We start from the raw sequence: 26,713 nt of genomic DNA on the forward strand, positions 1-26,713 counted from the left end.
CACCCACTCTTGTTTGCAGGTGGGGAAACCGAGGCTGGGGAGGAGCCATCAGAACCATCCAGGGGCCTCCCGCCCTGCAGGCCAGGCCACGTTGGGGATTGGATTGGCCCCCACACTCCCTGTGCAGTGGCCAGGCTCTGGGACATGGGGGAGAGTGCACTGCAGGCAGAAGGGTGGCCTCAGGGTGGCAAGCAGCCTGCCTGGGCTATAGGAAGCAGCCCCTGGGGCTCGCTCCGGTCAGTCCTTGTCCTGGCACTCAGAGCCAGCCCACTGGAGCCAGCCAGGCCGTCCCGCCCGCCCATGGTGGATGTCACTGGGTCCCCAGTGGCTCAGGACACTCTCAGGGGGTGGGCCGACGGCGCACAGCCCCACTCCAGTCCCTGCTAAGCAGCTCCAGAAGCTGACTCTTCGGGCTGGGGTGGGGGGGCAGTGCCTGCCCTGCACAGGGCTCCCTGGGAGGACCGGGCTTCCCCCGCCCTGGGGGTGGCACTTGGCCCGACAGTGACACTCCCCCGACAGTGCCCTGGGGCTGCCACGGACTCTCACGTCCAAACAGATTTCGGCTTCTTGGGAGTGTCCAGCGCCAGGAGACCTGGTGGGGGCCGCGCCTCCCCCGGCTTGCCCTCAAGGTGCCCTGGGACCGAGCCCACCGGGGCCCTGCGGCAGTCTTCCGGCCCGGTGTCCCCGAGAGGGAGAGGCCGGGCCCTGGGTGCGGGTGCGGCGCCCGGTGCGGGACGGGGAGCGGGATGGGGCGCGGGACGGGGCGTAAGCGCAGGACGGGGCGCAGGCGCGGGACGGGAACGGGGACGGGGACTGGGGGGGAGCAGAACAGTGAGCGGGGCGAGGAGCGGGACCAGGAGCGGGATGGCGCGAGGATGAGAAGCGGGACAGGGCGCGGAGCGGGAGAGGGCGCCTCCTGGCGGGCGCGGGGGGTGCGCGCGGGCGCGCGGCGCCTTTAAGCGGGGGCGTGGCGGGGCCGAGTGGTTGTCGCCGGCCGCCGGGGCGGAGCCAGCGCGGCCGGTCCCGGACGCCGAGACCCGCCCCCGCGGCGATGCCGAGCGGGCCCGGCGGGGCGCAGAGCAGCGGGCCGCGGCGCAGAGCGGCCGGAGCGCGGCCCGCCATGGGCTTCCTGCACCAGCTGCAGCTGCTGCTCTGGAAGAACGTGACGCTCAAGCGCCGGAGCCCGGTGAGCTCAGCCGCGCGCACCGGGCCGGCGGCGCGCTCCCGCGTGCACGGGGGGCGCCCGGGCGCGCGCGGACCCGGGCCGGCGCGGGGGGCGGCGGGGCTGGAGCCCCCTCCCCGCCGGGCCTCGGCCTCCGGGCAGGGCGCGCGTGCCCACGGACGGCAGCCGCCGCGCTCGGCTGAGTCACGGCGGGCGCCCTCCGCAGCGCTCGGGCCTCTGCGGGGCACGGGCAGGCGGCCCAGGCCTCTGGCTGGCGGAGGCCCGCTCCCGGGACCAAGGGCAGGCCTGGGGCACACCGTCCGTCCGGCCGGGGGCTCTGTGCTCCTGGGCCCAGCCCCGCCGGGGCCTCTTGGGGACCCTGCCCCTCCGCTCCCTCCACCTGCCCCTGCCCTTGGGCAGCCGCCGGGTGAGGAGGTTGGTCCCAGGCACCTCCTCCGTCCCTCCTGGCAGGTACACCACCCCTTGCTCCAGCTTTCTCAGCACCAGGAACGTCCTTGCTGTGCTAGGCTGGGCCAGCCCGAGTCTCAGCACCCCTTTGTCCTTTGGGGCCAGTTCTGGAGGCTGACCCACCCTCCGATTCCTTCCTGGCCCCCAGCCTCCTCTGGGGGCTGGGTCCCACTATTCGGAGCTGTGACCACCATGTCCCCCAGCACTGCCTGGGCAGCCAGGAGGCCTGAGGATGCAGGACACAGTGGCTGTCAGACACAGAGGTCCTGGTGGGAAGGGGGCCGTGCTGGCCCCCCAAGGGCAGGGGCACGGCACAGGCCAGAGGCCTGGGCCAGCTTGGGTTTCTGAAAGGGCTGTCGGGATTTTCCAGGGCAGGGCCTGGAGTGGGTGAGGGCCTGAGGCTCGGTATCCTCTTGCTCAGTGTGGGCCCTGGGACCCCATCGGGCCACACTGGCTCCTGCCTGTGCTCCTCTTGCAGAGGGCTTCAAGTGCACCGCAGGGAACTGGACTTGCAGGCAGGGCGGGTAGCCATCGCCACCACAGCCTGGCAGGGTTCCCCTGGGCACCTGGCCCTGGCGGGGAGCCAGGGTCAGGTACACTCCCTGCCCAGAGCACCTGGGGCTGGTGGTGTGGGGTCCTGTGGATCAGGCCTGCAGCCCTGGGTGTTGGCTCACAGGGACAACAGGGCAGGGGCAGGGGCAGGGCTGGCATGTGGGCATGTGTTAGTGTTAGCCCCGGGGCCTGGGAGCAGAGGCTGGAATGGTGGATCCTACGTCCAGGGGGGACACCAAGATTCAGAGAAGGGAGCAGGGGCTTGTAAGGACACCTGGCAAGCAAGTGGGAGCTGCCCACTGTCCCACCTGGAGGAGCCGCCCCTCCCTGCAGGGCTCCCAGGGGCTGGTTGGGCAAGGTGGAGGTCCTTAGCCTGCGGCTCTGGCAGTAGGAAATTCTCCCTCTAGGAGGCCAAGTCCTTGCCAGGCTCATGACCTGGGGCTGGTTAGATGCTGGACACACTCCTGTGGACCCCACTTTCCCGGGGAGGGCTGTGGGCTTCAGAGCTGGACTCCTGAGGCCAGGCTCGGGTGCGCGGAGGTTTCACCCTGCCTGCTGGGTGCCTCACTGGGGCAGGTGCAGCCCGGCCGGGGTTGGGGAGCAGGAGCCACGGACTTTGCCCTGCTTGCTTCCTGCTCAGAAACTCCTTACCTGTTTCCTCGCCAGCCAGCCAGTGTGGCCTGTCCCCTCTTAGTTAGTGGGAGGTGGGTCTACCCTGGGCCACAGGCTGCTCTTGGTGCAGGGACGGGGCCATTGCCACTGAGCCACTGGGGTGGGAGGTGGCAGTGCCACCCTTTGGTCTCACGGGCTCTCCTCCTTGACACGGCAGGCAGGGAGGGGGCGGGGGTGTCTAGCCCCACAGTGGCCATCCAGGTCCCAGGACAGCGTGAAGGCTGTGGGCTGGTCTTGAAGGACAAAGGTGTGGCCACCTGCGGGCACCTGTGCGGGGCACCCCGCTGGTGCTGGACTTGTGCTGCTGCCTGTCACCAGATGCCCCCGTAGCCTCCTGCTGCCCGCCCGCCCGCCAGGACTCTCCTCCTCCTCCCAGCAGCTCGAGCGAGGCCGTTGCTATAGCAATGGGGGAGGCAGCCGTGGCCTGTTGCTGCAGAGACAGTGGCAGAGGTGCTTGGTGGCGGGTGGGTGTGGGCAGGGCTGGTGCCCCGGAGGGTGACCCCTGCCTCCAGCACTGCTGCCCCCGGTGTGCCGCCACCCTCTCCCCTCGCCCCTCGAGCACATGGCACGTGCCTGTCCTGCCGCCCCGTAGGTGCCCACATGCCTCCTCAGCTAGCCCTGGGCTCCAGCCCAGCTTGGGGAGGGGGTGGAGGCTGGCACGGGCTGGGCGGGCGTGGGGTGCGGACACACAGCATCGTGTTCCAGACCACAGAGCGCTATTGTCAGAGCACAGTAAACACGGTAGCCGCCGTCCCCCCCCCCCCACGGGGAGCTCAGGCCCTGGGCCACCGAGAGCATGCCGGGGTGAGGGCTCTGAGGTCTGTTGTGGGGTGGGGGGTGAGGATGAAGGAGACCTGGTGCCCCCAGGAAGATCCACATGGTCTGAGCTGGGCCAGGGGGGACTTGTCCTGGGCGAGAGGGGTGGGCTGCAGGGGTCCCCCAGAGAGCAGCCGACCCAAGCTGCTCCTCCCTGCTCCCTGCGCCGGGGCGTGTGGAGCGGGAGCTGGTGAGGTCCTTCGTGTTCCAGGTGACAGTGAGAGGAAAGCCTGGGCCCCAGAGGCCTGTGGCATTTATCTCTCACTCTGAGAAGGTCCCAGCAGGGCTGTCTTGGTGCCCAGTCCCGGGTAGCAGCAGCTGTCCTGGGAAAAACAAACCCCGAGGCCCGGGACAGGCTGGGCTGCCTGGGGTCAGGGGGAGGGGACAGGACAGAAAGAGGTGCTTTTACCTTGGGGACTGAGTGCTGTAAGATCCCTGATCATGTCTTCCCAGAGGCTCAGAACCATGGGCTAAGTCTGGGCCTCCCTGATGCCAGGCCTCATCTCAGGCCCTTGCATGGGGGTGCAAGGGTGCTGCAGCAGTGGGGATGAGGGTGACCCTGGGGGAGCGTGGGAGTTGCAGGCAGAGGCAGTGGCCCAGATGGCCTTCAAGATCCTGCCCAGGCAGCCCTGGAGGTAGGGAGGGAGAAGATGAGCTGGGAGATACATGGGTCAGAGTGGACCACAAGCTGGCTGATTTGCCCCTGTTGGCCCTGAAGCTCCTCAGAGAGCAGGTACCCCCCAGTGTGGCCTTCAGAGCCTCAGCTGGGGCTGGGAGACCTGATTTGCTTGGGCAGACAGCACCCACCCTCTTGGTGCCCTGGAAGGGGCCGAGACCTTTGCTAACCCTAACAGGCCTGGGCCGCCCCCGTGGTGGGGCCGGGGAGGGCTCAGGCTGGCACGTCTGCCCCGTTGGCCTGTGCCTTACGGGCTGCCGTTTCCAGTGGGTCTTGGCCTTCGAGATCTTCATCCCGCTGGTGCTCTTCTTCATCCTGCTGGGGCTGCGGCAGAAGAAACCCACCATCTCTGTGAAGGAAGGTGAGGGGCAGGCGCGGCCCAGGAGGGGGCCGGGGAGGGGTCGGCAGCCGTCACGGCATCACGCATGTCTGCTCTGTGTGTGCATCTGGGGCGTGTCCCTGTCTGCATGCGTGCATCCCCATCTGCACACACGTGTCCCCATCTGCAGACGTGTGTTCCCGTCTGCACACGTGTGTCCCCCGTCTGCACGCACGTGCCCCCATCTGCACACGTGTGTCCCCCGTCTGCACACGTGTGTCCTCGTCTGCACACGTGTGTCCCCCGTCTGTAGGCACGTGCCCCCATCTGCACGCGTGTGTCCCTGTCTGCATGCGTGTGCCCCTGTTCCCATGACTCTGCGAGGAACAGTCCTGAGCTGCGTCTGCTGGCCAGGCTGTGGAGGTTGTGGCTGGCCGTGTGGCCGAGAGTGACAATGATGCTGGTTCCGAGGGGCTCAGGCACTCACTGGTCTCCTCTGTTCTGTTTTGACCTACCCCTACCCCGCATGGTCTCTTGTCCTCGGCCGCGGCCCGCATGCAGTCTGTAAGTGAGCGGCCACCTCCTTGCTGGCCCGGGCGCAGCCGCGGGACGGCCCAAGGGTCCTCCCGGTGCAGCTCAGTGCCCTCCCCGCTTGCATCAAACACCTCCCCGGCCCTCAGTCCTGCAGACCCTGCGCTGTCAGGAACAGCTGGCCCACAACTGGGGGGTGGGCAGTGCAGTGGGCGGTGGTAGGTAGTGAAGGGCCGGGCCACCTGGGCCACAGTTGGTGGCCAGGTCACGCGGCTGAGTCATCTCCCTGCCTGGCTGTGCCTTCTGGGGGTGGGGTGCCTGGCTGGCCTGGGCCGGGGCTGGGTCAGCGTCAGCCTAGCTGCTCTCCCTTCACACTCCCGTGGGCTCCTGCACTCACTCTGCTAACCCGCTGGCCAGAGAGGTCAGAGGTCACTGCCCAGTGGGGCTCCTCCGAGTCCTGCTGGGCTCTGTGGGCAGTGTCACGCCTGGATTTTCCGGGGGGATGCCCTGGCATTTTGGCACTGCCGTGGCTGAGGGGAGAGGGAGTTTGGGGGAAAGGGTGGCAAGTGGCCCCTTGACCTCTGACCTGCTGGGATCATTTGCACCTGACCTTTGGCCTGCAGCACAGCTGAGGCTCTGTCCCCGCCCTCCCCCTAACGCTGCTCCTCCTTCCTGACTTTCTCTAAGTCTCTCCTCTCGGCCTTTGCCCCCTCCTCCTTCTCAATCCCTCGCCCCCTTGTGCCCCCACCCCACCCTCTCACCCGCCCGCCCGTCCCCCTAGCCTTCTACACGGCAGCGCCCCTGACGTCTGCCGGCATCCTGCCCGTCATGCAGTCCCTGTGCCCGGACGGCCAGCGGGACGAGTTCGGCTTCCTGCAGTATGCCAACTCCACGTGAGTGCCCGCCTGCCCCCCCCCCCGGAGCTGCCCCCCCCTCCCCCGGCCCCTGCCCACCCCAGCGCTGACACCCGGTGTGGCGCAGGGTCACACAGCTGCTGGAGCGCCTGGACCGCGTGGTGGAGGAGGGCAACCTGTTCGACCCAGCGCGGCCCAGCCTGGGCTCGGAGCTGGAGGCCCTGCGCCAGCACCTGGAGGCTCTCAGCGCCAGCCCGCACGCCTGGGGGAGCCCCTCGGACAGACCTGCAGGTGCGCCCTGGGTGGGGAGGGCCGGGCCGCCTCTGCCCACCTCTGCCCTGGTCCCCCCTCCACCTGCGCCGGCGGGGAGTCCCCATGCACGTGCTCAGGGCAGGCCCCGCCGCCCCACGCAGTTGCCCCGAGTGGTGCTGGGCTTGGCCTTGAGCCTCCTGGGTGCTGTGTCCCGAGTGCAGCTGGCCCCTCATCCTCTCCCTCCTGCCCGTCCAGTGTCCTCCTTCTCTCTGGACTCGGTGGCCAGGGACCCTCGGGAGCTCCGGCGCTTCTTGATGCAGAACCTGTCACTGCCCAACAGCACAGCTCAGGCCCTCCTTGCCGCCCGGGTGGACCCGCCTGAGGTGAGGCAGGGCTGTGGCCCTGATAGTGCCCCTGCTCGTGGGCGGGGCCAGACCCACCCTGGCTCCCCCACTCCCGCCCCCACCCTGCCCACACCCTCTGGTTGCAGGAGGGTGTTCAGGGCCACTGAGGTGTCCTCAGGGCTCTCAGGCCCCCGCCTGAGCCCCATCCCTCACACCCCCAGGTCTACAGCCTGCTCTTTGGCCCTTCTCGGACCCTGGATTCTGAGTCTGGCCTCCCCAGGGGCCAGGAGCCCTGGAGCCGCCTGGGTGGCCATCCCCTGCTCCGGATGGAGGTGAGGGGCCTGTCCGTGGGACGGGAGGTGTGCTGCCTGCTTCTGGGGGGCTTCTGCCCAGTGGGTGAGGAAAGGGGCCCCCTTGATAATACACAGCTCCTCCTGGGAGCAAGGCAGGGTCCCGGGGAGTTTGTTGCTGGCCTGGGCAGGGCAGAGGCAGGGTGACAGTGTGAATGCCCCCTGTTGTAGAGCCCAGACAGCCCCAGCACTGGCACAGCGGGTTGGCAGGGTGAGGCCTGAGGCCGTCTGGGGCCAGGCCCTCAGTCCCTCTTGGTTGGGGGCAGAGTCCCTGTGTGGCCCCAGCTGACCCCTGTGTCCCACCCCCAGGAGCTGCTGCTGGCCCCTGCCCTCCTGGAGCAGCTCACCTGTGCACCGGGCTCCAGGCAGCTGGGTCAGATCCTCGCAGTGCCCGAGGGTCAGGAAACGGCCCTGCAGGGCTACCGGGACGCCGTCTGCAGCGGACAGGCTGCAGCTCGTGCCCGGCGCTTCTCTGGGCTGGCTGCTGAGCTCCGGAGCCAGCTGGACATGGCCAAGATTGCCCAGCAGGTGAGGCCCTGCCTGCTGCTGCTGCCTGCGCTGGAGGAGGTGCTGGGGCTACTTGGAGTCCTGGGGGCTCCTGAGCCCAAGCTGCACATGGGAGGGTGCCCTGACTCCCCCACCCCGAGCCCCGCCCACCCCTCGGCCCCATCTGTCTCTCCCAGGCCCTGGCCAGGGCTCTGCTCACCTCTGGCTGCAGGTCCTCTCTTAGTCCCCCACCTTCAGTCACCCCGGTGACATGCCTGTGTCCCTTCAGCTGGGCCTGGACGCCCCCAACGGCTCGGAAGCCCAGCCGCAGGCACCACCCCCACGGAGGCTGCAGGCGCTTCTGCAGGACCTGCTGGATGCGCAGAAGGTTTTGCAGGATGTGGACGTGCTGTCGGCCCTGGCCCTGCTGCTGCCCCAGGGTGCCTGCACCGGCCGGGCCCCCGGGGCCCCAGCCAGCAGCCCGGGTGGGGCGGCCAATGGCACCGGAGCGGGGGCAGGCGCAGGCTCGAACGCCACGGCCGAGGAGGGAGCCCCGTCCGCCGCAGCCCCGACCTCCCCCGACTCGCTGCAGGGCCAGTGCTCAGCCTTCGTGCAGCTCTGGGCCGGCCTGCAGCCCATCCTGTGTGGCAACAACCGGTAGGTGGGCAGTGGGGGAGGGCAGGTGGGGACGGTGAGAAGTGTCACAGTGACAAGTGGCACAGCCTGGCCCTGATGCACGGAGACCTGCCCCATGGCCAAGCCCCGCCCCATGGCTAAGCCCCGCCCCATGCCCCGCCCCTAGTCTAGCACACTGACCCTCCTGACCCCCTCCCTGACCCCCAGCACCATAGAGCCCGAGGCGCTGCGGCGGGGCAACATGAGCTCCCTGGGCTTCACCAGCAAGGAGCAGCGGAACCTGGGCCTTCTCGTGCACCTCATGACCAGCAACCCCAAAATCCTGTACGCGCCGGCAGGCTCTGAGGCGGACCGGGTCATCCTGAAGGTGCGTGGGTCTGGCACGCTAGGTGTCTGGCTTCTGCAGGCCTGGGGGCACCGCTGGGAGGTCAGCAGATTTAGCGTGGGGGCGGTGGGGCTGCATGTGGGACACAGGCCGGTGGGGCGGCCTAGGCAGTGCCCTAGGTGCTGGGGCACTGGGCTGCTTTGCCCCCGGGGCTGCTGTGGGATGGGCTGGCGGGGCCCCGCACAAACCGGTGTGGGCAGGGCCGGGCAGTGCTGGCGGAGGAGGGGTGTGTGCAGAGACCTTCCAGAGCAGCGTCCAGTGGGCTTCTGTCTGGAGCAGCAGGAGCCAAGGGCGGACACAGCCTGGGACGGAGCCTGGGGAGGAGGCGCAGTCCTGGGCACAGGGGTCCCTCGGATAAGGGTGGGGGCCCTTGCAGGTTGTGTAGAGAGGGGTCCCAGGAAGGAGCTGTGCGGGAGGGTCCAGAGCAGAGAGCAGAGCCAGTTTCCCGTGGGTGTGGAGAGAGGCGGGGAGGGGGAGGGCTGGCAGCCCCAGGTAAAGTTGGTCAGAGCAAAGTTGGTGGCTGTTGGGGACGGCCAGTTGCGGAGGGGTGAGGGAGGACGGCCCCACGCTGGCCCGAGTCCTTCCTGGAGCCAGCGCTCTCTCCCTCTGCAGGCCAACGAGACTTTCGCCTTCGTGGGCAACGTGACTCACTATGCCCAGGTTTGGCTCAACATCTCGGCCGAGATCCGCAGCTTCCTGGAGCAGGGCAGGCTGCAGCAACACCTGCACTGGCTGCAGCAGGTGCTGTGGGTGCCTGGGGTGGGAGGCAGCCGAGGCCAGTGCGGGGAGCCCCTCTGCTCCGGCACAGGCACAGGCCACCCTCTGAGCCGGTTCTCTACCCCCAGTACGTGGCAGAGCTGCGGCTGCACCCGGAAGCCCTGAACCTGTCCCTGGACGAGCTGCCACCAGCCCTTCGCCAGGACAACTTCTCCCTGCCCAACGGCTCCGCCCTCCTGCAGCAGCTGGACACCATTGACAACGCAGCCTGCGGCTGGATCCAGTTCATGTCCAAGGTGGGGTGCATGAGCCTGGGAGGGGGCGCCTTCCCTGGGCCCTGGCCCGGCTCCAACGGCGATGCCCCCACCCCAGGTGAGCGTGGACATCTTCAAGGGCTTTCCCGACGAGGAGAGCATTGTCAACTACACGCTCAATCAGGCCTACCAGGACAACGTCACCGTGTTTGCCAGTGAGACACCTGCCCGGCTCCCACCTTGCCCTGCTCCACGGAGCTCCCCAGACTCCGCCCCTCTTTGGCCCCGCCCCTGGAGCCCCGCCCCTCTGCACCATGACCACGCCCTACCACTGGAGTCCCGCCCCACCAATCTCGGTCCCGCCCACTGCACCTGGGCCCCACCCCCTCTGCTCCTTGGCTCCGCCCCACCCGGCCTGCCTGGGTCCCCAGGCGTGATCTTCCAGACTCGAAAGGACGGCTCCCTGCCGCCCCACGTGCACTATAAGATCCGACAGAACTCCAGCTTCACCGAGAAGACCAACGAGATCCGCAGAGCCTACTGGCGGCCGGGGCCCAACACTGGTGGCCGCTTCTACTTCCTCTATGGCTTCGTCTGGATCCAGGGTGAGGGGCCGGCCAGCCGGCTGCAGGTGGAGGTGGAGGTGGAGGTGGAGGTGGAGGTGGAGGTGGGGGTGGGGGTGGGGGTGGGGGTGGGGGTGGGGGTGGAGGTGGAGGTGGGGGTGGGGGTGGGGGTGGGGGTGGGGGTGGGGGTGGAGGTGGAGGTGGGGGTGGGGGTGGGGGTGGAGGTGGGGGTGGGGGTGGGGGTGGGGAGGGGAGAGGGGGACAGGGAAGATGCGGGGGAGGATGAAGGGGTGGGGGGGACAAAGAGGGGGATGGGGAGGACGGAGGGGGCGGGGAGGGGTGGAGAAGGGACGAGAGGGGAGGCCGGCCCCTGACGTGGACCCCTGCAGACATGATGGAGCGCGCCATCATCAACACCTTCGTGGGGCACGACGTGGTGGAGCCGGGCAGCTACGTGCAGATGTTCCCTTACCCCTGCTACACGCGGGATGAGTGAGTACGGGACCGCGGGCTGGGCTGGGCGGGCCCAGGCCGTGCACCCCTCACCCTGTGCCCCGTCCCCCCTCACCCTGTGCCCCGTCCCCAGCTTCCTGTTCGTCATCGAGCACATGATGCCGCTCTGCATGGTGATCTCCTGGGTCTACTCCGTGGCCATGACCATCCAGCACATCGTGGCGGAGAAGGAGCACCGGCTCAAGGAGGTGGGCACGGCGGGGCGGGGCGGGGCCGGCGGGGCGGGGCGGGGCGGGGCCAGGCTGGCGGGTGGGGCGGGACCGGGCCAGGCTGGCGGGTGGGGCGGGGCCGGCGGGGCGGGGCGGGGCCGGCGGGGTGGGGCGGGGCCGGCGGGGCACGGCAGGGCGGGGCCGGCGGGGCGGGGCGGGGTGGGGCGGGACCGGGCCGGGCTGGCGGGTGGGGCGGGCCGGTGTGGGGCGGGGCGGGGCCAGTGGGGTGGGGCGGGGCTGGGCCAGGTTGGCGGGATGGGGCGGGGCGGGGCGGGGCCGGGCCAGGCTGGCGGGGTGGGGCGGGCCGGTGTGGGGCGGGGCTGGGCCGGGCTGGGCCGGGCCGGGCTGGCGGGGTGGGCTGCGCCCCCATGCCGGAGCCTTGCCCACGGCCGCGTGCACGCTGCCCACAGGTGATGAAGACCATGGGCCTGAACAACGCGGTGCACTGGGTGGCCTGGTTCATCACGGGCTTCGTGCAGCTCTCCATCTCCGTGTCCGCGCTCACCGCCATCCTCAAGTACGGCCAGGTGCTCATGCACAGCCACGTGCTCATCATCTGGCTCTTCCTGGCCGTCTACGCCGTGGCCACCATTATGTTCTGGTGAGCGCCGGCTGGTGGCGGGAGCCTGGTGCGGGCACTGGCCGGGGCCGCCCACTTGCTTAGCCCCATGCTCTCGCAGCGGCGGCAGGGTGTCCCTTAAGTTCACCCCAAAACGTGTACACACCCTCTTGGAGCACCCCTGGACCCCAGCGGGGGCTTGCGGAGGAGGGCCTGGTGCGGGCGGGGGTCTGGGGGCTGATGGCCCGCCTGGCCCCGCCCAGCTTCCTGGTGTCCGTGCTGTACTCCAAGGCCAAGCTGGCCTCGGCCTGCGGCGGTATCATCTACTTCCTGAGCTACGTGCCCTACATGTACGTGGCGATCCGCGAGGAGGTGGCCCACGACAAGATCACGGCCTTCGAGAAGTGCATCGCGGTGAGCGTCCTGGGCTGGCGGGGCCGGGGGCGGGGCGTCCATGCTCCTGCCCACGCACTGACTCCGCCGCCTCCCCAGTCCCTGATGTCCACCACAGCCTTTGGCCTGGGCTCCAAGTACTTCGCCCTGTACGAGGTGGCGGGCGTGGGCATCCAGTGGCACACCTTCAGCCAGTCCCCCGTGGAAGGGGACGACTTCAACCTCCTCCTCGCCGTCACCATGCTGATCGTGGACGCCGTCGTCTACGGTGTGCTGACCTGGTACATCGAGGCCGTGCACCCAGGTACTGGCCAACCCTGCGGAGGTGCGGGGGCAGGGGCCGGCTCTCCGGGCTTCTTCCTGTACGCGGCACGGCCGGCTCCCTGGGTGGGCACGTGGCCCAGTGGCGGACGGTCACCCGCAGGCCCCAGGTCAGCCTCCCCTCCCCTCCCCGGCCCCCAGGCATGTACGGGCTGCCCCGGCCCTGGTACTTCCCGCTGCAGAAGTCCTACTGGCTGGGCAGTGGGCGGACGGAAGCGTGGGAGTGGAGCTGGCCGTGGGCTCGCGCCCCCCGCCTCAGCGTCATGGAGGAGGACCAGGCCTGCGCCATGGAGAGCCGGCGCCTTGGTGAGGCGGGCACCAGCATGTTGGCGGGGTTCGGGTGCCGGGTTCGAGGGGCCCAGGGCGGCGTTGGTGCTGCTCCCGCCCCACTGACACCCGCCCTGCTGCAGAGGAGACGCGCGGCATGGAGGAGGAGCCCACCCACCTGCCCCTGGTCGTCTGTGTGGACAAGCTCACCAAGGTCTACAAGGACGACAAGAAGCTGGCCTTGAACAAGCTGAGCCTGAATCTCTACGAGAACCAGGTGGTCTCCTTCCTGGGCCACAACGGGGCTGGCAAGACCACCACCATGTGAGCGTCTCAGTGGCTGCCAGCCAGGGCAGTAGTCCCGAGCCAGCGGGGCGTTGGGGGGGGATCCTTGCAGGGGGTGCGGGGTCCTGACCCCACCTGCCCTACCCAGGTCCATCCTGACCGGCCTGTTCCCTCCGACGTCGGGCTCGGCCACCATCTACGGGCACGACATCCGCACGGAGATGGACGAGATCCGCAAGAACCTGGGCATGTGCCCACAGCACAACGTGCTGTTCGACCGGCTCACGGTGGAGGAGCACCTCTGGTTCTACTCGCGGCTCAAGAGCATGGCCCAGGAGGAGATCCGCAAGGAGATGGACAAGTGCGGGGGCCGGGGCGGGCCGGGGCAGGCCGGGGTGCAGGGTGAGTCCGGTAGCGCCTGTCCCACGCCCTCTTTTCCCCCCCGCCCAGGATGATCGAGGACCTGGAGCTCTCCAACAAGCGGCACTCACTGGTGCAGACGCTGTCGGGCGGCATGAAGCGCAAGCTGTCCGTGGCCATTGCCTTCGTGGGCGGCTCCCGCGCCATCATCCTGGACGAGCCCACTGCTGGCGTGGACCCCTACGCGCGCCGCGCCATCTGGGACCTCATCCTCAAGTACAAGCCGGGTGAGTGGGGCGCCAGGCTGGCACGGGGTCGGGCCGGGCCCCGCCTGACCCCGCCGGCCCCTGACCCTGGGTCCGGCCTCGCCCAGGCCGCACCATCCTCCTGTCCACCCACCACATGGACGAGGCTGACCTGCTGGGCGACCGCATCGCCATCATCTCCCACGGCAAGCTCAAGTGTTGCGGCTCCCCGCTCTTCCTGAAGGGCGCCTATGGCGACGGCTACCGCCTCACGCTGGTCAAGCAGCCCGCGGAGCCTGGGGGCCCCCAAGGTCTGTGCTGGGCCCTGAGTGGGCCCTTCCCCGGCCCATCCCACCGAGACCCTCGGCTGGAGAGGCTGGGCCTGGGCCACCCTCTGTCAGCCGCCGTGTCTCAGCCTGGCTGGGGTCTTGCCAAGGGTTGCTCTTGCCAGCCCCCGAGTGACTCCCTGCCTCCCCCCCCAAAGCCAGGGCTGCCCCCAGCCCCCGAGTGACTCCTTCCCTGCCCCCCCCCAGTCAGGACTGCCCCCAGCCCCTGAGTGACTCCCTCCCTGCCCCCCCCAGTCAGGGCTGCCCCCCAGCCCCCAAGTGACTCCCTCCCTGTCCCTCCAGAGCCAGGGCTGGCCCCCAGCCCCCGAGTGACTCCCTGCCTCCCCCGCCCAGAGCCAGGGCTGCCCCCAGCCCCCGAGTGACTCCCTCCCTGACCCTCCAGAGCTAGGGCTGCCCCCCAGCCCCCGAGTGACTCCCTGCCTGCCCCCCCCCAGTCAGGGCTGCCCCCAGCCCCCAAGTGACTCCCTCTCTGTCCCCCCAGAGCCAGGGTTGCCCCCCAGCCCCCGAGTGACTCCCTCCCTGTCCCCCCTAGAGCCAGGGCTGCCCCCCAGCCCCTGAGTGACTCCCTCTCTGCCCCGCCCAGAGCCAGGGCTGCCCCCCAGCCCCTGAGTGACTCCCTCTCTGCCCCCCCAGAGCCAGGGCTACCCCCCAGCCCCCGAGTGACTCCCTGCCTGCCCTCCCCCAGTCAGGGCTGCCCCCAGCCCCCGAGTGACTCCCTCCCTGCCCCCCAGAGCCAGGGCTGGCCTCCAGCCCCCGAGTGACTCCCTCCCTGCCCCCCAGAGCCAGGGCTGGCCTCCAGCCCCCGAGTGACTCCCTGCCTGTCCCCCCAGAGCCAGGGCTGCCCCCCAGCCCCCGAGTGACTCCCTGCCTGCCCCCCCAGAGCCAGGGCTGCCCTCCAGCCCCCAAGTGACTCTATGCCTGCCCCCACAGAGCCAGAGCTGCCCCCCAGCCCCCGAGTGACTCCCTGCCTGCCCCCCCGAGCCAGAGCTGCCCCCTCAGCCCCCGAGTGACTCCCTCCCTGCCCTCCCAGAGCCAGGGCTGGCCCCCAAACCCTCGAGTGACTCCCTCCCTGCCCCCCCAGAGCCAGGGCTGGCCCCCAAACCCTTGAGTGACTCCCTCCCTGCCCTCCCAGAGCCAGGGCTGGCCCCCAAACACTCGAGTGACTCCCTCCCTACCCCCCCAGAGCCAGGGCTGGCCTCCAGCCCCCCAGGTCGGGCCCAGCTGAGCAGCTGCTCTGAGACCCAAGTGTCACAGTTCATCCGTAAGCACGTGGCCTCCTGCCTGCTGGTCTCGGACACCAGCACGGAGCTCTCCTACATCCTGCCCAGCGAGGCCGCCAGAAAGGGGGCCTTCGAGCGCCTCTTCCAGGTGCGAGGGCCGAGCGCAGGGGCGCAGGCCGGGCCGGGCCCGGGTGGGCAGGCGGGCGGGGGAGGCGGGAGGCCTGCCTTGGACGCCCGCACAGGACGCCTCACCCGGCCCGTCCGCAGCACCTGGAGTGCAGTCTGGACAGCTTGCACCTGAGCAGCTTCGGGCTGATGGACACGACGCTGGAGGAGGTGTTCCTCAAGGTGTCCGAGGAGGACCAGTCGCTGGAGAACAGCGAGGCCGGTGAGGGGGCCCGGTGCTGCTGCGCCCACCACCCCGGGGGCCCGGACGGGGGCCTGGCACGGGCCCCTTCCTGGTCCTCGGGAGCACCTGCCGGGACAGGAGCCAGGGCCAGCCTGGGGTGCTGGGGTGGCCGTGGCAGCCGGAGGGCTTGGACGGTGGATGGGCTGGGGTCGGGCCTGTGGGCTGAGCAGCCTCTCCCACGGCAGATGTGAAGGAGTCCAGGAAGGACGTGCTGCCCGGGGTGGGGGGCCCGGCGCCCGGGGAGGCTCCGTCCGGCAATCTGGCCCGGTGCTCAGAGCTGGCTCAGTCGCAGGCGTCACTGCAGTCGGCGTCCTCGGTGGGTTCCGCCCGTGGCGACGAGGGAGCCGGCTACACCGACGTCTACGGCGACTACCGCCCCCTCTTCGACAACCCGCAGGACCCCGACAACGTCAGCCTGCAAGGTGGGCACCGCCAGGCCAGGCCGGGTGGCGGGGATAGCGGGAGTTGGGGAGTGGCATGGGGCAGCGTGGAGTGGTGGGGGTAGGGGGGTGGTGTGAGGTGGCGTGGAGTGGTGGGGGATGGGGTGGCAGGGGGTGGCGGGGGTGGTGTGGGGTGGGGGGTGGCGTGGGGTGGCAGGGGGTGGCGGGGGTGGGGGATTGCATGGGGTGGTGTGGGGCGGTGTGGAGTGGTAGGGGTGGTGTGGGGTGGCGTGGAGTGGCAGGGGTGGCGTGAGCTGGCAGGGGTGGCGGGGTTGGGGGAATGGCATGGGCTGGCAGGGGTGGTGGGGTGGTGTGGGGTGGTGTGGAGTGGCGAGGGGTGGTGTGGGATGGCAGGGGTGGGGGTATGGCGTGGGGGTGAGGGGTGGCATGGGGTGGCGTGGAGTGGTGGGGGGTGGCATGGGGTGGTGGGGGGTGGCATGGGGTGATGGGGGTGGCGTGGAGTGGTGTGGGGTGGTGGAGGGGTGGCAGGGCGTGGCATGGGGTGGCGTGGAGTGGTGGGGGGTGGCAGGGGTGGTGGGGGTGGGGGGATGGCGTGGGGGTGCGGAGGTGGCGTGGGGTGGTGGGGATGGCGAGGTAGGGTGGGGTGGGGCAGTGGCAGGGGGTGGCGGGGCAGCGTGGAGTGGTGGGGGGTAGCAGGGGTGGTGGGGGTGGGGGGATGGCGTGGGGGTGCGGAGGTGGCGTGGGGTGGTGGGGATGGTGAGGTAGGGTGGGGTGGGGCGGTGGTAGGGGGTGGCGGGGCAGCGTGGAGTGGTGGGGGGTGGTGTGGCATGGGGTAGGGGGGTGGGGGTTGGCGTGGAGTGGTGGGGGTAGGGGGCGGTGTGTGGTGGCGTGGAGTGGTGGGGGTAGGGGGGCGGTGTGGGGTGGCGTGGAGTGGTGGGGGTAGGGGGGTGGTGTGGGGTGGCGTGGAGTGGTGGGGGATGGGGTGGCAGGGGGTGGCGGGGGTGGTGTGGGGTGGAGGTGGTGGGGGGTGGTGGGGGGCGGCAGGGGGTGGGGGATTGCATGGGGTGGTGTGGAGTGGCGGGGGGTGGCGGGGGTGGTGTGGGGTGGTGTGGAGTGGCAGGGGTGGCGGGGTTGGGGGAATGGCATGGGCTGGCAGGGGTGGCGGGGGTGGTGTGGAGTGGCGTGGAGTGGCAGGGGTGGCGTGGGATGGCAGGGGTGGGGGGATGGCGTGGGGGTGGGGGGTGGCGTGGAGTGGTGGGGGGTGGCATGGGGTGGTGGGGGGTGGCATGGGGTGATGGGGGTGGCGTGGAGTGGTGTGGGGTGGTGGAGGGGTGGCATGGGGTGGCGTGGAGTGGTGGGGGGTGGCAGGGGTGGTGGGATGGCGTGGGGGTGAGGAGGTGGCGTGGGGTGGTGGGGATGGCGAGGTAGGGTGGGGCGGGGCAGTGTGGAGTGGGGGGGTGGTGTGGCATGGGGTAGGGGGGTGGGGGTTGGCGTGGGGTGGCGTGGGGTGGCGTGGGCGGCCCGCTGAGCCCCCGCTCTGTGCAGAGGCCGAGGCGGAGGCGCTCTCCCGGGTGGGCCAAGGCAGCCGCAAGCTGGAGGGCTGGTGGCTGAAGGCGCGGCAGTTCCACGGGCTGCTGGTCAAGCGCTTCCACTGCGCCCGCCGCAACTCCAAGGCGCTCTTCTCCCAGATCCTGCTGCCGGCCTTCTTCGTCTGCGTGGCCATGACTGTGGCCCTGTCTGTCCCCGAGATCGGTATGGCCCCCCCGGGCCCACACCCGCCCCAGTGGGCCCTGGCTCCTCCCCGCCCTGAGCCTCCTGGGACCCTTGGGGCCCAGCACCCGAGCTCGGGCACGTGGGACCCACTCGGGGCTCCGGCTCGCCCCCAGGTGACCTGCCCCCCCTGGTGCTGTCGCCGTCCCAGTACCACAACTACACGCAGCCCCGCGGCAACTTCATCCCCTATGCCAACGAGGAGCGCCGGGAGGACCGGTGAGGCCGGAGGGGCGGCCGCAGCGGGTGGGGGCTGGCGGGGGGGGAGGGGAGCGGGCCCTGACTCGATGCCTGCCTGTCGGTGCCCCCAGACTGTGGCTGTCACCCGACGCCAGCCCCCAGCAGCTCGTGAGCACGTTCCGGCTGCCGTCAGGCGTGGGCGCCACCTGTGTGCTCAAGTCCCCGGCCAACGGCTCGCTGGGGCCCACGCTGAACCTGAGCAGCGGCGAGTCCCGCCTGCTGGCCGCGCGGTTCTTCGACAGCATGTGCCTGGAGTCCTTCACGCAGGGGCTGCCGCTGTCCAACTTCGTGCCGCCCCCGCCCTCGCCCGCCCCGTCCGACTCCCCTGTGTCCCCTGATGAGGACCCACTGCAGGCCTGGAACACCTCCCTGCCGCCCACCATCGGGCCAGGTAGCCAGCGGCTCGTGGGGGGGGGGCCTGCGGGGGCGCCAGCGTGGGTCTCACCGTGCCCCGCTGCTCCCACAGAGACATGGACCTCGGCGCCCTCTCTGCCACGCCTGGTGCGGGAGCCCGTCCGCTGCACCTGCTCCGCGCAGGGCACCGGCTTCTCCTGCCCCAGCAGCGTGGGCGGGCACCCGCCCCAGGTGCGCGTGGTCACGGGGGACATCCTCACCGACGTCACCGGCCACAACGTCTCCGAGTACCTGCTCTTCACCTCCGACCGTTTCCGGCTACACCGGTGAGCCTGGGGGTCCGGGGCTGCCGGCAGGGGTGCTGGCCGCCACCCGCCGGCCTCACTGCCCCTCCCCCCCTGTGTGCCCAGGTACGGGGCCATCACCTTCGGCAACGTCCAGAAGTCCATCCCGGCCTCCTTCGGCGCCAGGGCCCCGCCCATGGTGCGGAAGATCGCGGTGCGCAGGGCAGCACAGGTGAGCGTGCCTGGCCCTGGGGCTGCGAGGTGTCCGGAGCCGCCGGCGGTCTGCAGTGACCCACGGGGGCTTCCGGGGCCTTTCCGGGCCTTGTTCTCCTCCCCCAGGTTTTCTACAACAACAAGGGCTACCACAGCATGCCCACCTACCTTAACAGCCTCAACAACGCCATCCTGCGCGCCAACCTGCCCAAGAGCAAGGGCAACCCGGCGGCCTATGGTAGGTCTGGTGGGGCAGGGGTGGAGGGGTGGGTGGAGCAGGGGCCTGAGCTGCCCCCCCACACTGTGCGCAGGCATCACCGTCACCAACCACCCCATGAACAAGACCAGCGCCAGCCTCTCTCTGGACTACCTGTACGTGTGGCCGGGCCGGGGCGGGGCCCCTCTGTAGCCCCCAGCTGCACAGGGCTCACGGCTGCCCCTCCTCCAGGCTGCAGGGCACGGACGTGGTCATCGCCATCTTCATCATCGTGGCCATGTCGTTCGTGCCAGCCAGCTTCGTGGTCTTCCTCGTGGCCGAGAAGTCCACCAAGGCCAAGCACCTGCAGTTCGTCAGTGGCTGCAACCCAGTCATCTACTGGCTGGCCAACTACGTGTGGGACATGGTGCGCCCCACATGGCCACGGGGGCCCCAGCCGCCCCGGGCCCTTCCCCTACCCTGTTCCCTGCACCCCACCCTGCCCCGGGTCCCTCACGAGCCACCCCTGCCCTGCAGCTCAACTACCTGGTCCCAGCCACCTGCTGCGTCATCATCCTGTTTGTGTTCGACCTGCCGGCCTACACGTCGCCCACCAACTTCCCCGCTGTCCTCTCCCTCTTCCTGCTCTATGGGTAAGGGGGAGCGGGTGGAGGAGTGGTTGCAGGCAGGGTCCGGGGCCGCCCAGTGACTGCCACCCGCCGCTGCCTGCCCACCCACAGGTGGTCCATCACCCCTATCATGTACCCGGCTTCCTTCTGGTTCGAGGTCCCCAGCTCGGCCTACGTGTTCCTCATTGTCATCAACCTCTTCATCGGCATCACGGCCACCGTGGCCACCTTCCTGCTGCAGCTCTTCGAGCACGACAAGGTGGGGTGGTGGGGCGGTGGGGCAGGGGCGGTGGGGCGGTGGGCAGTAGGGCAGGGGCAGTGGGGTGGTGGGGTGGTGGGGCGGTGGGGCAGGGGCGGTGGGGCGGTGGGGCAGGGGCAGTGGGGTGGTGGGCGGTGGGTGGTAGGGCAGGGGCAGTGGGGCGGTGGGGCGGTGGGGTGGTGGGCGGTGGGTGGTGGGGCAGGGGCAGTGGGGCAGTGGGGTGGTGGGGCAGGGGCAGTGGGGTGGTGGGCGGTGGGCGGTGGGGCAGGGGCGGTGGGGCGGTGGGGTGGTGGGGCAGGGGCAGTGGGGTGGTGGGGTGGTGGCGGTGGGCGGTGGGGCAGGGGCAGTGGGGCGGTGGGGCAGGGGCAGTGGGGTGGTGGGGCGGTGGGGCAGTGGGGCAGGGGCGGTAGGGCGGTGGGGAGGTGGGGCAGGGGCGGTGGGTGGTGGGGCAGTGGAGCGGTGGGGCAGGGGCAGGGCCTCAGCGGGCCGGCGGTGCTCAGGCTGTGCCGTGGCCCTCAGGACCTGAAGGTTGTCAACAGTTACCTGAAAAGCTGCTTCCTCATCTTCCCCAACTATAACCTGGGCCACGGGCTCATGGAGATGGCGTACAACGAGTACATCAACGAGTACTACGCCAAGATCGGTGAGGGGCGCCTGGGGCCGGCGGGGCAGGGGCAGGTGCACCTCCGGGAGGGGTCCGGGCGAGGAGGTGGCTGGGTGCTCCCTGAGGCCCCAGGCTCAGGCCCTGTGCCTGCCGCCCCACAGGCCAGTTTGACAAAATGAAGTCCCCGTTTGAGTGGGACATCGTCACACGCGGGCTGGTGGCCATGACGGTCGAGGGCTTCGTGGGCTTCCTCCTCACCATCATGTGCCAGTACAACTTCCTGCGGCAGCCACAGTGAGTGGGCTCCGGGCAGCCGGGAGGCAGGTGGCCGGGCCAGGGGATTGCCCACCCTTCCCTTGGGGCCACAGCGAGAGGGGCCCGTGGGTGTCGGCAGGAACGGGGGTGGCTGGGTGGGTGGGTGGGGGGCAGGCACTGCCCACCCTGTCCTCCCAGGCGCATGCCCGTGTCCACCAAGCCCGTGGAGGACGACGTGGACGTGGCCAGCGAGCGGCAGCGAGTGCTTCGGGGCGATGCCGACAATGACATGGTCAAGATCGAGAATCTGACCAAGGTGGGCCTGGGTGGGGCGGGGCCACGGGCTGGGGCTGGGGCGTGTGCAGGGACACTGGGGGACGCCCCGCGCCCGGCTGCCCCACTGAGTGGCGGCTCCCCTCCGCCAGGTCTACAAGTCCCGCAAGATTGGCCGCATCCTGGCCGTGGACCGCCTGTGCCTGGGTGTGCGTCCCGGCGAGTGCTTTGGCCTCCTGGGTGTGAACGGCGCGGGCAAGACCAGCACCTTCAAGATGCTGACGGGCGACGAGAGCACGACCGGGGGCGAGGCCTTCGTCAACGGGCACAGGTGCCGCAGGCGCGCCCTGGCTGGCGGGGGTGGGGAGATGGGGGGTGGGAGTGGGGATGGGGGGTGGGATGGGGTGGGGATGGGAGTGGGGGTGATGGGGGTAGGGGTTGGGGGGATGGGGGTGGCGGTGGGGGGTAGGGGTTGGGGGGATAGGGGTGGGGTTGTGGGGGTTATGAGGGTGGGGGTGTGGGGGTGATAGAGGTGGGGGTATGGGGATGATGGAGGTGGGGGTAGGGGTTGGGGAGGTGGGGGTGGGGGTGATGAGGGTGGGGGCATGGGGGTGATGAGGGTGGGGATGTGGGGGGTGGGGGGTGGGGAGATGGGGTGGGAGTGGGGGTGATGGGGGTGGAGGGTAGGGGTTGGGGAGATAGGGGTGGGGGTGGGGGTGATGGGGATGGGGAGTAGAGGTTGGAGGGATGTGGGTGGGGAGTGGGAGTGGGGGTGATGGGGTGGGGGGTAGGAGTGGGGGTGATGGGGTGGGGGGTGGGAGTGGGGGTGATGGGGTGGGGGTGGGAATGGGGGTGATGGGTGGGGGGTGGGGAGATGGGGTGGGGGTGGGGGTGATGAGGGTGGGGGTATGGGGGTGAGGAGGGTGAGGATGTGGGGGTGGGGAGTGGGGGTGATGGGGGTGGGGGGCTGTGGGGCTGTGCTTCCACGAGCTGACGGCAGCTGCGCCCCCAGCGTGCTCAAGGAGCTGCTCCAGGTGCAGCAGAGCCTCGGCTACTGCCCGCAGTTCGACGCCCTGTTCGACGAGCTCACGGCCCGCGAGCACCTGCAGCTGTACACGCGGCTGCGCGGCATTCCCTGGAAGGACGAGGCCCGGGTGAGGCCCGGCGGGGACGGGCGAGGGAGCCGGCGTGGTGGGCGGCTGACGGTCTGCCCCTGACCTCTGCCCTCGCTCACCTCGCCCAGGTGGTGAGGTGGGCGCTGGAGAAGCTGGAGCTGACCAAGTACGCGGACAAGCCGGCCGGCACCTACAGCGGCGGCAACAAGCGAAAGCTGTCCACAGCCATCGCCCTCATCGGGTACCCAGCCTTCATCTTCCTGGTGAGCGCGGGCGGGGCCGGGGCGGTCAGGTGCGGTGGCGAGCGCGTGCAGCGGCTGACTCTGCCGCCCACCCCAGGACGAGCCCACCACAGGCATGGACCCCAAGGCCCGGCGCTTCCTCTGGAACCTCATCCTCGACCTCATCAAGACGGGGCGCTCCGTGGTGCTCACGTCGCACAGGTAGGACACGTGCTCCCGGTCCCCTCCCCGCGCCGCGCCTCCGGTGCCAGCCCGTGCTCTGCCCGCAGCATGGAGGAGTGCGAGGCGCTGTGCACGCGGCTGGCCATCATGGTGAACGGGCGCCTGCGCTGCCTGGGCAGCATCCAGCACCTGAAGAACCGGTGAGCAGCGGGGGCGCTGGGGCCTGGGTGTGGGGTCCGTGGCGGGCGGGGTCTGGGTTCAGGCGGGGCGCCCCCGGGCTCCGGGCCACGAACCTGTCCTGCCAGGTTTGGAGACGGCTACATGATCACCGTGCGGACCAAGAGCAGCCAGAGCGTAAAGGACGTGGTGCGGTTCTTCAACCGGAACTTCCCGGAAGCCGTGCTCAAGGTGGGCGTGTCCCGGGGGGCTGGGCGTGCCCGGCACTGCCCGAGCATCCTCTGACCTACCCGTCCCCCAGGAGCGACACCACACGAAGGTGCAGTACCAGCTCAAGTCGGAGCACATCTCACTGGCCCAGGTGTTCAGCAAGATGGAGCAGGTGGCAGGTGTGCTGGGCATTGAGGACTACTCGGTCAGCCAGACCACGCTGGACAACGTAAGTACCCGGTTAGAACTCAGCTCCCTTGGGGTTTACCCCGCCCACTAGCATGCCCCGCCCACCCAGGCATGCCCCACCCACTCACCTGATCCGCCCACTCACTTGCCCCGCCCACTTATCTGCCCCGCCCACCTTGGCCTGCCCTGCCCACTCAGCTGTCCCACACGCCCGGGCCTGACCTCGCCCACTGACCTCTTCCACCCACCAGGTGTTTGTGAATTTCGCCAAGAAGCAGAGCGACAACCTGGAGCAGCAGGAGACAGAGCCGCCTTCGGCACTTCAGTCCCCTCTCGGCCGCCTGCTCAGCCTGCTCCGACCCCGGCCTACCCCCACGGAGCTCCGGGCACTCGTGGCGGACGAGCCCGAGGACCTGGACACCGAAGACGAGGGCCTCATCAGCTTCGAGGAGGAGCGGGTGAGCAGGCTGCGGCATCACGGCCACTCGAGGCCCCACAGGGGCCGTGCAGGAGGTGGCTCAGGCTCCAGGGTCTGGGTGGGGGAGAAGAGGCCACGGGGTGGAGAGGGGCCTGCTGGGCGCTGAGGACTAGAGTGGACCAGGGAGGACCAGGGACAGGCACAGGAGTGACCAGCCACAGAGCCCAAACCTGCTGGGGCCTTGGAGGGGCTACAGAGCAGAGACCGGGTGGAAGGGACCAGCACCTGGGGATGTGTGTGTGATGCAGACACAGTGGCCACCAAGAGAGCTCGGTCCAGCCAGGGGGTGTGCCCCAGCGGGGTCTAGCAGGGTCACGCTCCACCGGCAACAGGGGTGCCGGGGGACACCCCTCACCCTGGCCTGTCTGCTGCCCACCAGGCCCAGCTCTCCTTCAACACAGACACGCTCTGCTGACGGCCAGGACTGGACAGGAACTCAACTGTGGGGACACAAGTCCGGCAGAGGCCAAGGCCTCCCCGCATCCCTGGTGTGTGGGAGGTTCGGGATCAGGGGCTCTGGCCCTCCTGCAGCCGCCACCCGTCCTTGGCCCTGCCCTGCGGTCGCTGCGGCCGCCTCCCCCAACCGTGCCAAAGGCTGGCCCAGCCCTGGGCTGCGCACACCCTCACCCTGCTTTGCCTTAAAGCCTCGGGGGCTGACCCGGCCCCCGCCCCTGCCCAGCTCTGCCCCCCCCATGTGACGCGGCAGTACCAGGCACTGCCCGCCCCTCCCCCAGCCGCACCTGAGCCTGGCCGGCCCGGCCCCCCTAGCTGGCTCTTCTCCCCACCAAGGCGGGTGCGCTGCCCCAGGGCCCGGGGCTGGGGGCGTGGGGGGCTGTGTCTGTCCCACGCCCAGTCTGGGTTAGTCCCTCCTATTTATTTTGCTTCGAGAAGAGGCTCCCCTCACCCTGCTTCTGTGTGGGAAGGTGGCCGTCCATGGGAAGCCATCAGCTCGGTTGGGGCGGGGCTGCCTTGGCCAGCTGGCAGGTGGCAGGAAGGGAGAAGCTGGGCCTGCTGTCCAGCTGGGGGCCACCCCCCCACACACAGCTGCCTTCTCTCTCCCACCCGCCTGGGAGCTGGACTTGTACAAAGTGCACAGATGTTTGTTTAAATAAATGGACAAAACGCCCCAGCAGCCTGCGTGTGTTGGGGGGTGTAGAAGACGGACCCAGCAGGCAGGGTCAGCACCACCACTGTTGCCCCCTCCCCAGGCACTTCCGGAATGCCCTGCCCAGGTGTAGGGAGAGGGTGCCCGGTGGCTAGCACCCACCCAGGCCTGCCACGGCATGTGGCCTGTGCCCGGCCATCGCCACCCAGGAGGGGGTGGGGAGGGCTTCTAGGGGGAGAGGATCTCCAGGGGAGACTGAAGTTGGGTAGGGGTGCGTTATGGAGGAGCCCCTGCCAAGGTCTCCGGAGGGAGCCTGGTACACTCAGGGCAGGAGACAGGGCAGCAGGAAGAAGGATCCCCAGAGCCACACTCCCAGCTCAGACCATCTCAAGGGCCTGGGGTGGGGCAGGCACACAGGTAAGGGCTGGTGCCAGGTGGGGGACAGAGGGAAGAAGTGGTGGGGGTGGCCCATAAGTTTGGGGGTGGGTTGGGCCAGTGCGTTCGTTTGTGTTCCTATTCGCTGTTTGCTGTGGCCCCCCGAGAGGCTGGGGGTCGCTGGGTAAGGTCTCCCAGGCCCTAGGGCAGCCCAGGAGGGTATGGTGCACCTGGTGGGGACCGAGAGGAACCCCGCCCACTGGAGGGGCTGGAGCAGGATTGGTGGTCAGCCACGGGAGAGAAGTGGGGTGCACATGGCAGGACCCTGCAGTGGCTTTGGGCCTGCAACCGTGAGGAGCTGAATCCTACCGGGAAGAGGACCCTGAGGTCCAGAAAGGAACACAGCCCGGCCAATGCCCGGTGGGACCTGCACACAGGACCCAGGTAGGCTGTGCCCAGACTCCAGCCCACGGAGACCCTGAGACAACTCATGGGTGTGTCATTTTAAGCTGTTTAATTTGTGGTGATCTGTGATGCAGCAATAGAAATCAAATGCATACCCCCAGCCGCATTCCCTTTACATTTTAAACTTTCAGAAAAGATGCAAGAATAGCGCAACGCACAGCTGCATGCCGTTCACCCAGGTTTGCCCGTTTGCCCACCGTGGAAGTCTCGACACACCTGCCCTATCTTGCCTTTCTCCGTGTATTCCTTCTTTTGCGCTGACGCGTCGAAAAGCAAGTAGCGGCTGCTGTGGCCCTTCAGCCCAGGTCCTGCTGTCTCCTCCCAGGAACGAGGACCTCCCTGGAGCTAACAAGGAGCAAGCACAGTCATCCAAGGCCCCCAGAGTCCCAGGCATGTCCTTCTGCTCTGGGTCCTCCACAAGGGCACGTTTGACGAGTGCAGGGCTGGATAGGTCTGATCATTTTCTCTTGGCCAGATGCAGATTGGACATTTTTGGCAAGAGCGGTGCCGGGCAGTGCCGTGGCTGTCAGGCCAGGAGGCTCGTGGTGTCAGTCTGCTTCTTGGCAGGCCGTGCTGAAAGTGGTCACCTGGTTGACATTTCTTCCAGCCCTAGAAGAGGCTGGAAGTCCGAGATCGGGGTACCAGCATGATCAGCCTGTGGAGGCCCCTTCTCAGTTACTCACTCTCTTGTATCCCCAGGTGGTAGAAAAAGTGAGGCAGCTCTCTGGGGTGTTTTCTACGGGCACTCATGGTAGGCCCCACCTCCTGATGACATCACCTTGGGGATTAGGATTTCAACACATGAATTTTGGGAGACACATTTGGTTCGTTGCAGAGCCCTGGTTCCTTGTAGCTTAGTTTCCAGGGCTCTTTGGAAACCAGAGTCTGGGTGCTGGGGCTGCTCACTGCTCCTGGGCTGTTGCCACTTCTAGGCCTCTCCAAGGACAGAGCTGAAAGTTCCTGCTGAACTTTTACCCCAATGACACCCCTAGTACCCCCGCTTCCCCCCCACGTTTGCACCCGCCTTCAGAACAGAACTGTTGAAGTGTCCGTGGCGTGTAGCTGGGCATGGTGGCTTGTGCCTGTAATCCCAGCTCTCTGGGAGGCTGAAGCAGGTTCATTTGAGGCCAGGATTTTAAGACCAGCCTGAGCAACATATCAAGACGGCCGTCCCTAGGAAAAAAAATTTAAAAATTAGCTGGGCATGGTGGTGGCACCTGTAGTCCCAGCTACTCGGGAGGCTGAGGCAGGAGGATCGCTTGAGCCCAGGAGTTGGAGGCTGCAGTGAGCTGAGATTGTGCCACTGCACTCCAGCCTGGGTGACAGAGGGAGACCTCATCTCTAAAAAAATAAATAAATGAATAAATAAATAAATTGCCCCTGGGAAGGAGCTTACAGAGCCGGGCACTCAGGAGAGACAGAGTTTATCCCAACACCAACATGTCCCAGACCAGCAGCACCTGGGACCTCAGCCAGGGGCCAGCAGGAAGGATGAGCCCCTTGAGGCCCCAGGACCCCTCCCAGGGCTGCTCCAGGCAAAGCCTGCAGGAGT

The 26,713-nt window shown here is 69.0% G+C and overlaps 1 protein-coding gene across 1 annotated transcript; it reads left to right on the forward strand.

Annotated features, from left to right (window-relative positions):
- Window positions 1-1,061: 1,061 nt before the first annotated feature.
- ABCA2 (ATP binding cassette subfamily A member 2) lies at window positions 1,062-24,343 on the forward strand. Its single transcript, XM_076009185.1, has 48 exons — window positions 1,062-1,186; window positions 4,614-4,707; window positions 5,978-6,089; window positions 6,178-6,341; window positions 6,558-6,685; window positions 6,868-6,978; window positions 7,306-7,524; window positions 7,772-8,139; window positions 8,326-8,485; window positions 9,116-9,244; window positions 9,349-9,516; window positions 9,593-9,689; window positions 9,906-10,079; window positions 10,427-10,529; window positions 10,624-10,738; window positions 11,170-11,360; window positions 11,582-11,732; window positions 11,811-12,015; window positions 12,174-12,338; window positions 12,443-12,623; window positions 12,733-12,945; window positions 13,035-13,231; window positions 13,318-13,500; window positions 14,720-14,904; window positions 15,024-15,144; window positions 15,351-15,587; window positions 17,112-17,318; window positions 17,453-17,555; window positions 17,648-17,967; window positions 18,043-18,256; window positions 18,341-18,446; window positions 18,554-18,665; window positions 18,739-18,799; window positions 18,876-19,050; window positions 19,161-19,276; window positions 19,364-19,511; window positions 20,031-20,154; window positions 20,277-20,409; window positions 20,569-20,686; window positions 20,796-20,974; window positions 21,656-21,797; window positions 21,887-22,021; window positions 22,098-22,201; window positions 22,270-22,362; window positions 22,468-22,570; window positions 22,641-22,778; window positions 22,990-23,196; window positions 23,596-24,343. The coding sequence occupies exons 1-48, from the start codon at window positions 1,121-1,123 to the stop codon at window positions 23,629-23,631; spliced, it is 7,311 nt and encodes a 2,436-aa protein (XP_075865300.1). The 5' UTR covers window positions 1,062-1,120; the 3' UTR covers window positions 23,632-24,343.
- Window positions 24,344-26,713: the final 2,370 nt, after the last annotated feature.

Source organism: Microcebus murinus, chromosome 12, assembly GCF_040939455.1.
Source record: "Microcebus murinus isolate Inina chromosome 12, M.murinus_Inina_mat1.0, whole genome shotgun sequence".
NCBI classification, from domain to species: domain Eukaryota; kingdom Metazoa; phylum Chordata; class Mammalia; order Primates; family Cheirogaleidae; genus Microcebus; species Microcebus murinus.

Excerpts from the sequence above, each read along its gene's own strand:
- ABCA2 (XM_076009185.1), top strand. The coding sequence starts at position 1,121 with ATGGGCTTCCTGCACCAGCTGCAGCTGCTGCTCTGGAAGAACGTGACG. Across the intron at positions 6,686-6,867 it reads CCCGGGTGGACCCGCCTGAG|GTCTACAGCCTGCTCTTTGG; the intron begins GTGAGGCAGGGC and ends TCACACCCCCAG. Across the intron at positions 20,155-20,276 it reads CGAGTACTACGCCAAGATCG|GCCAGTTTGACAAAATGAAG; the intron begins GTGAGGGGCGCC and ends GCCGCCCCACAG.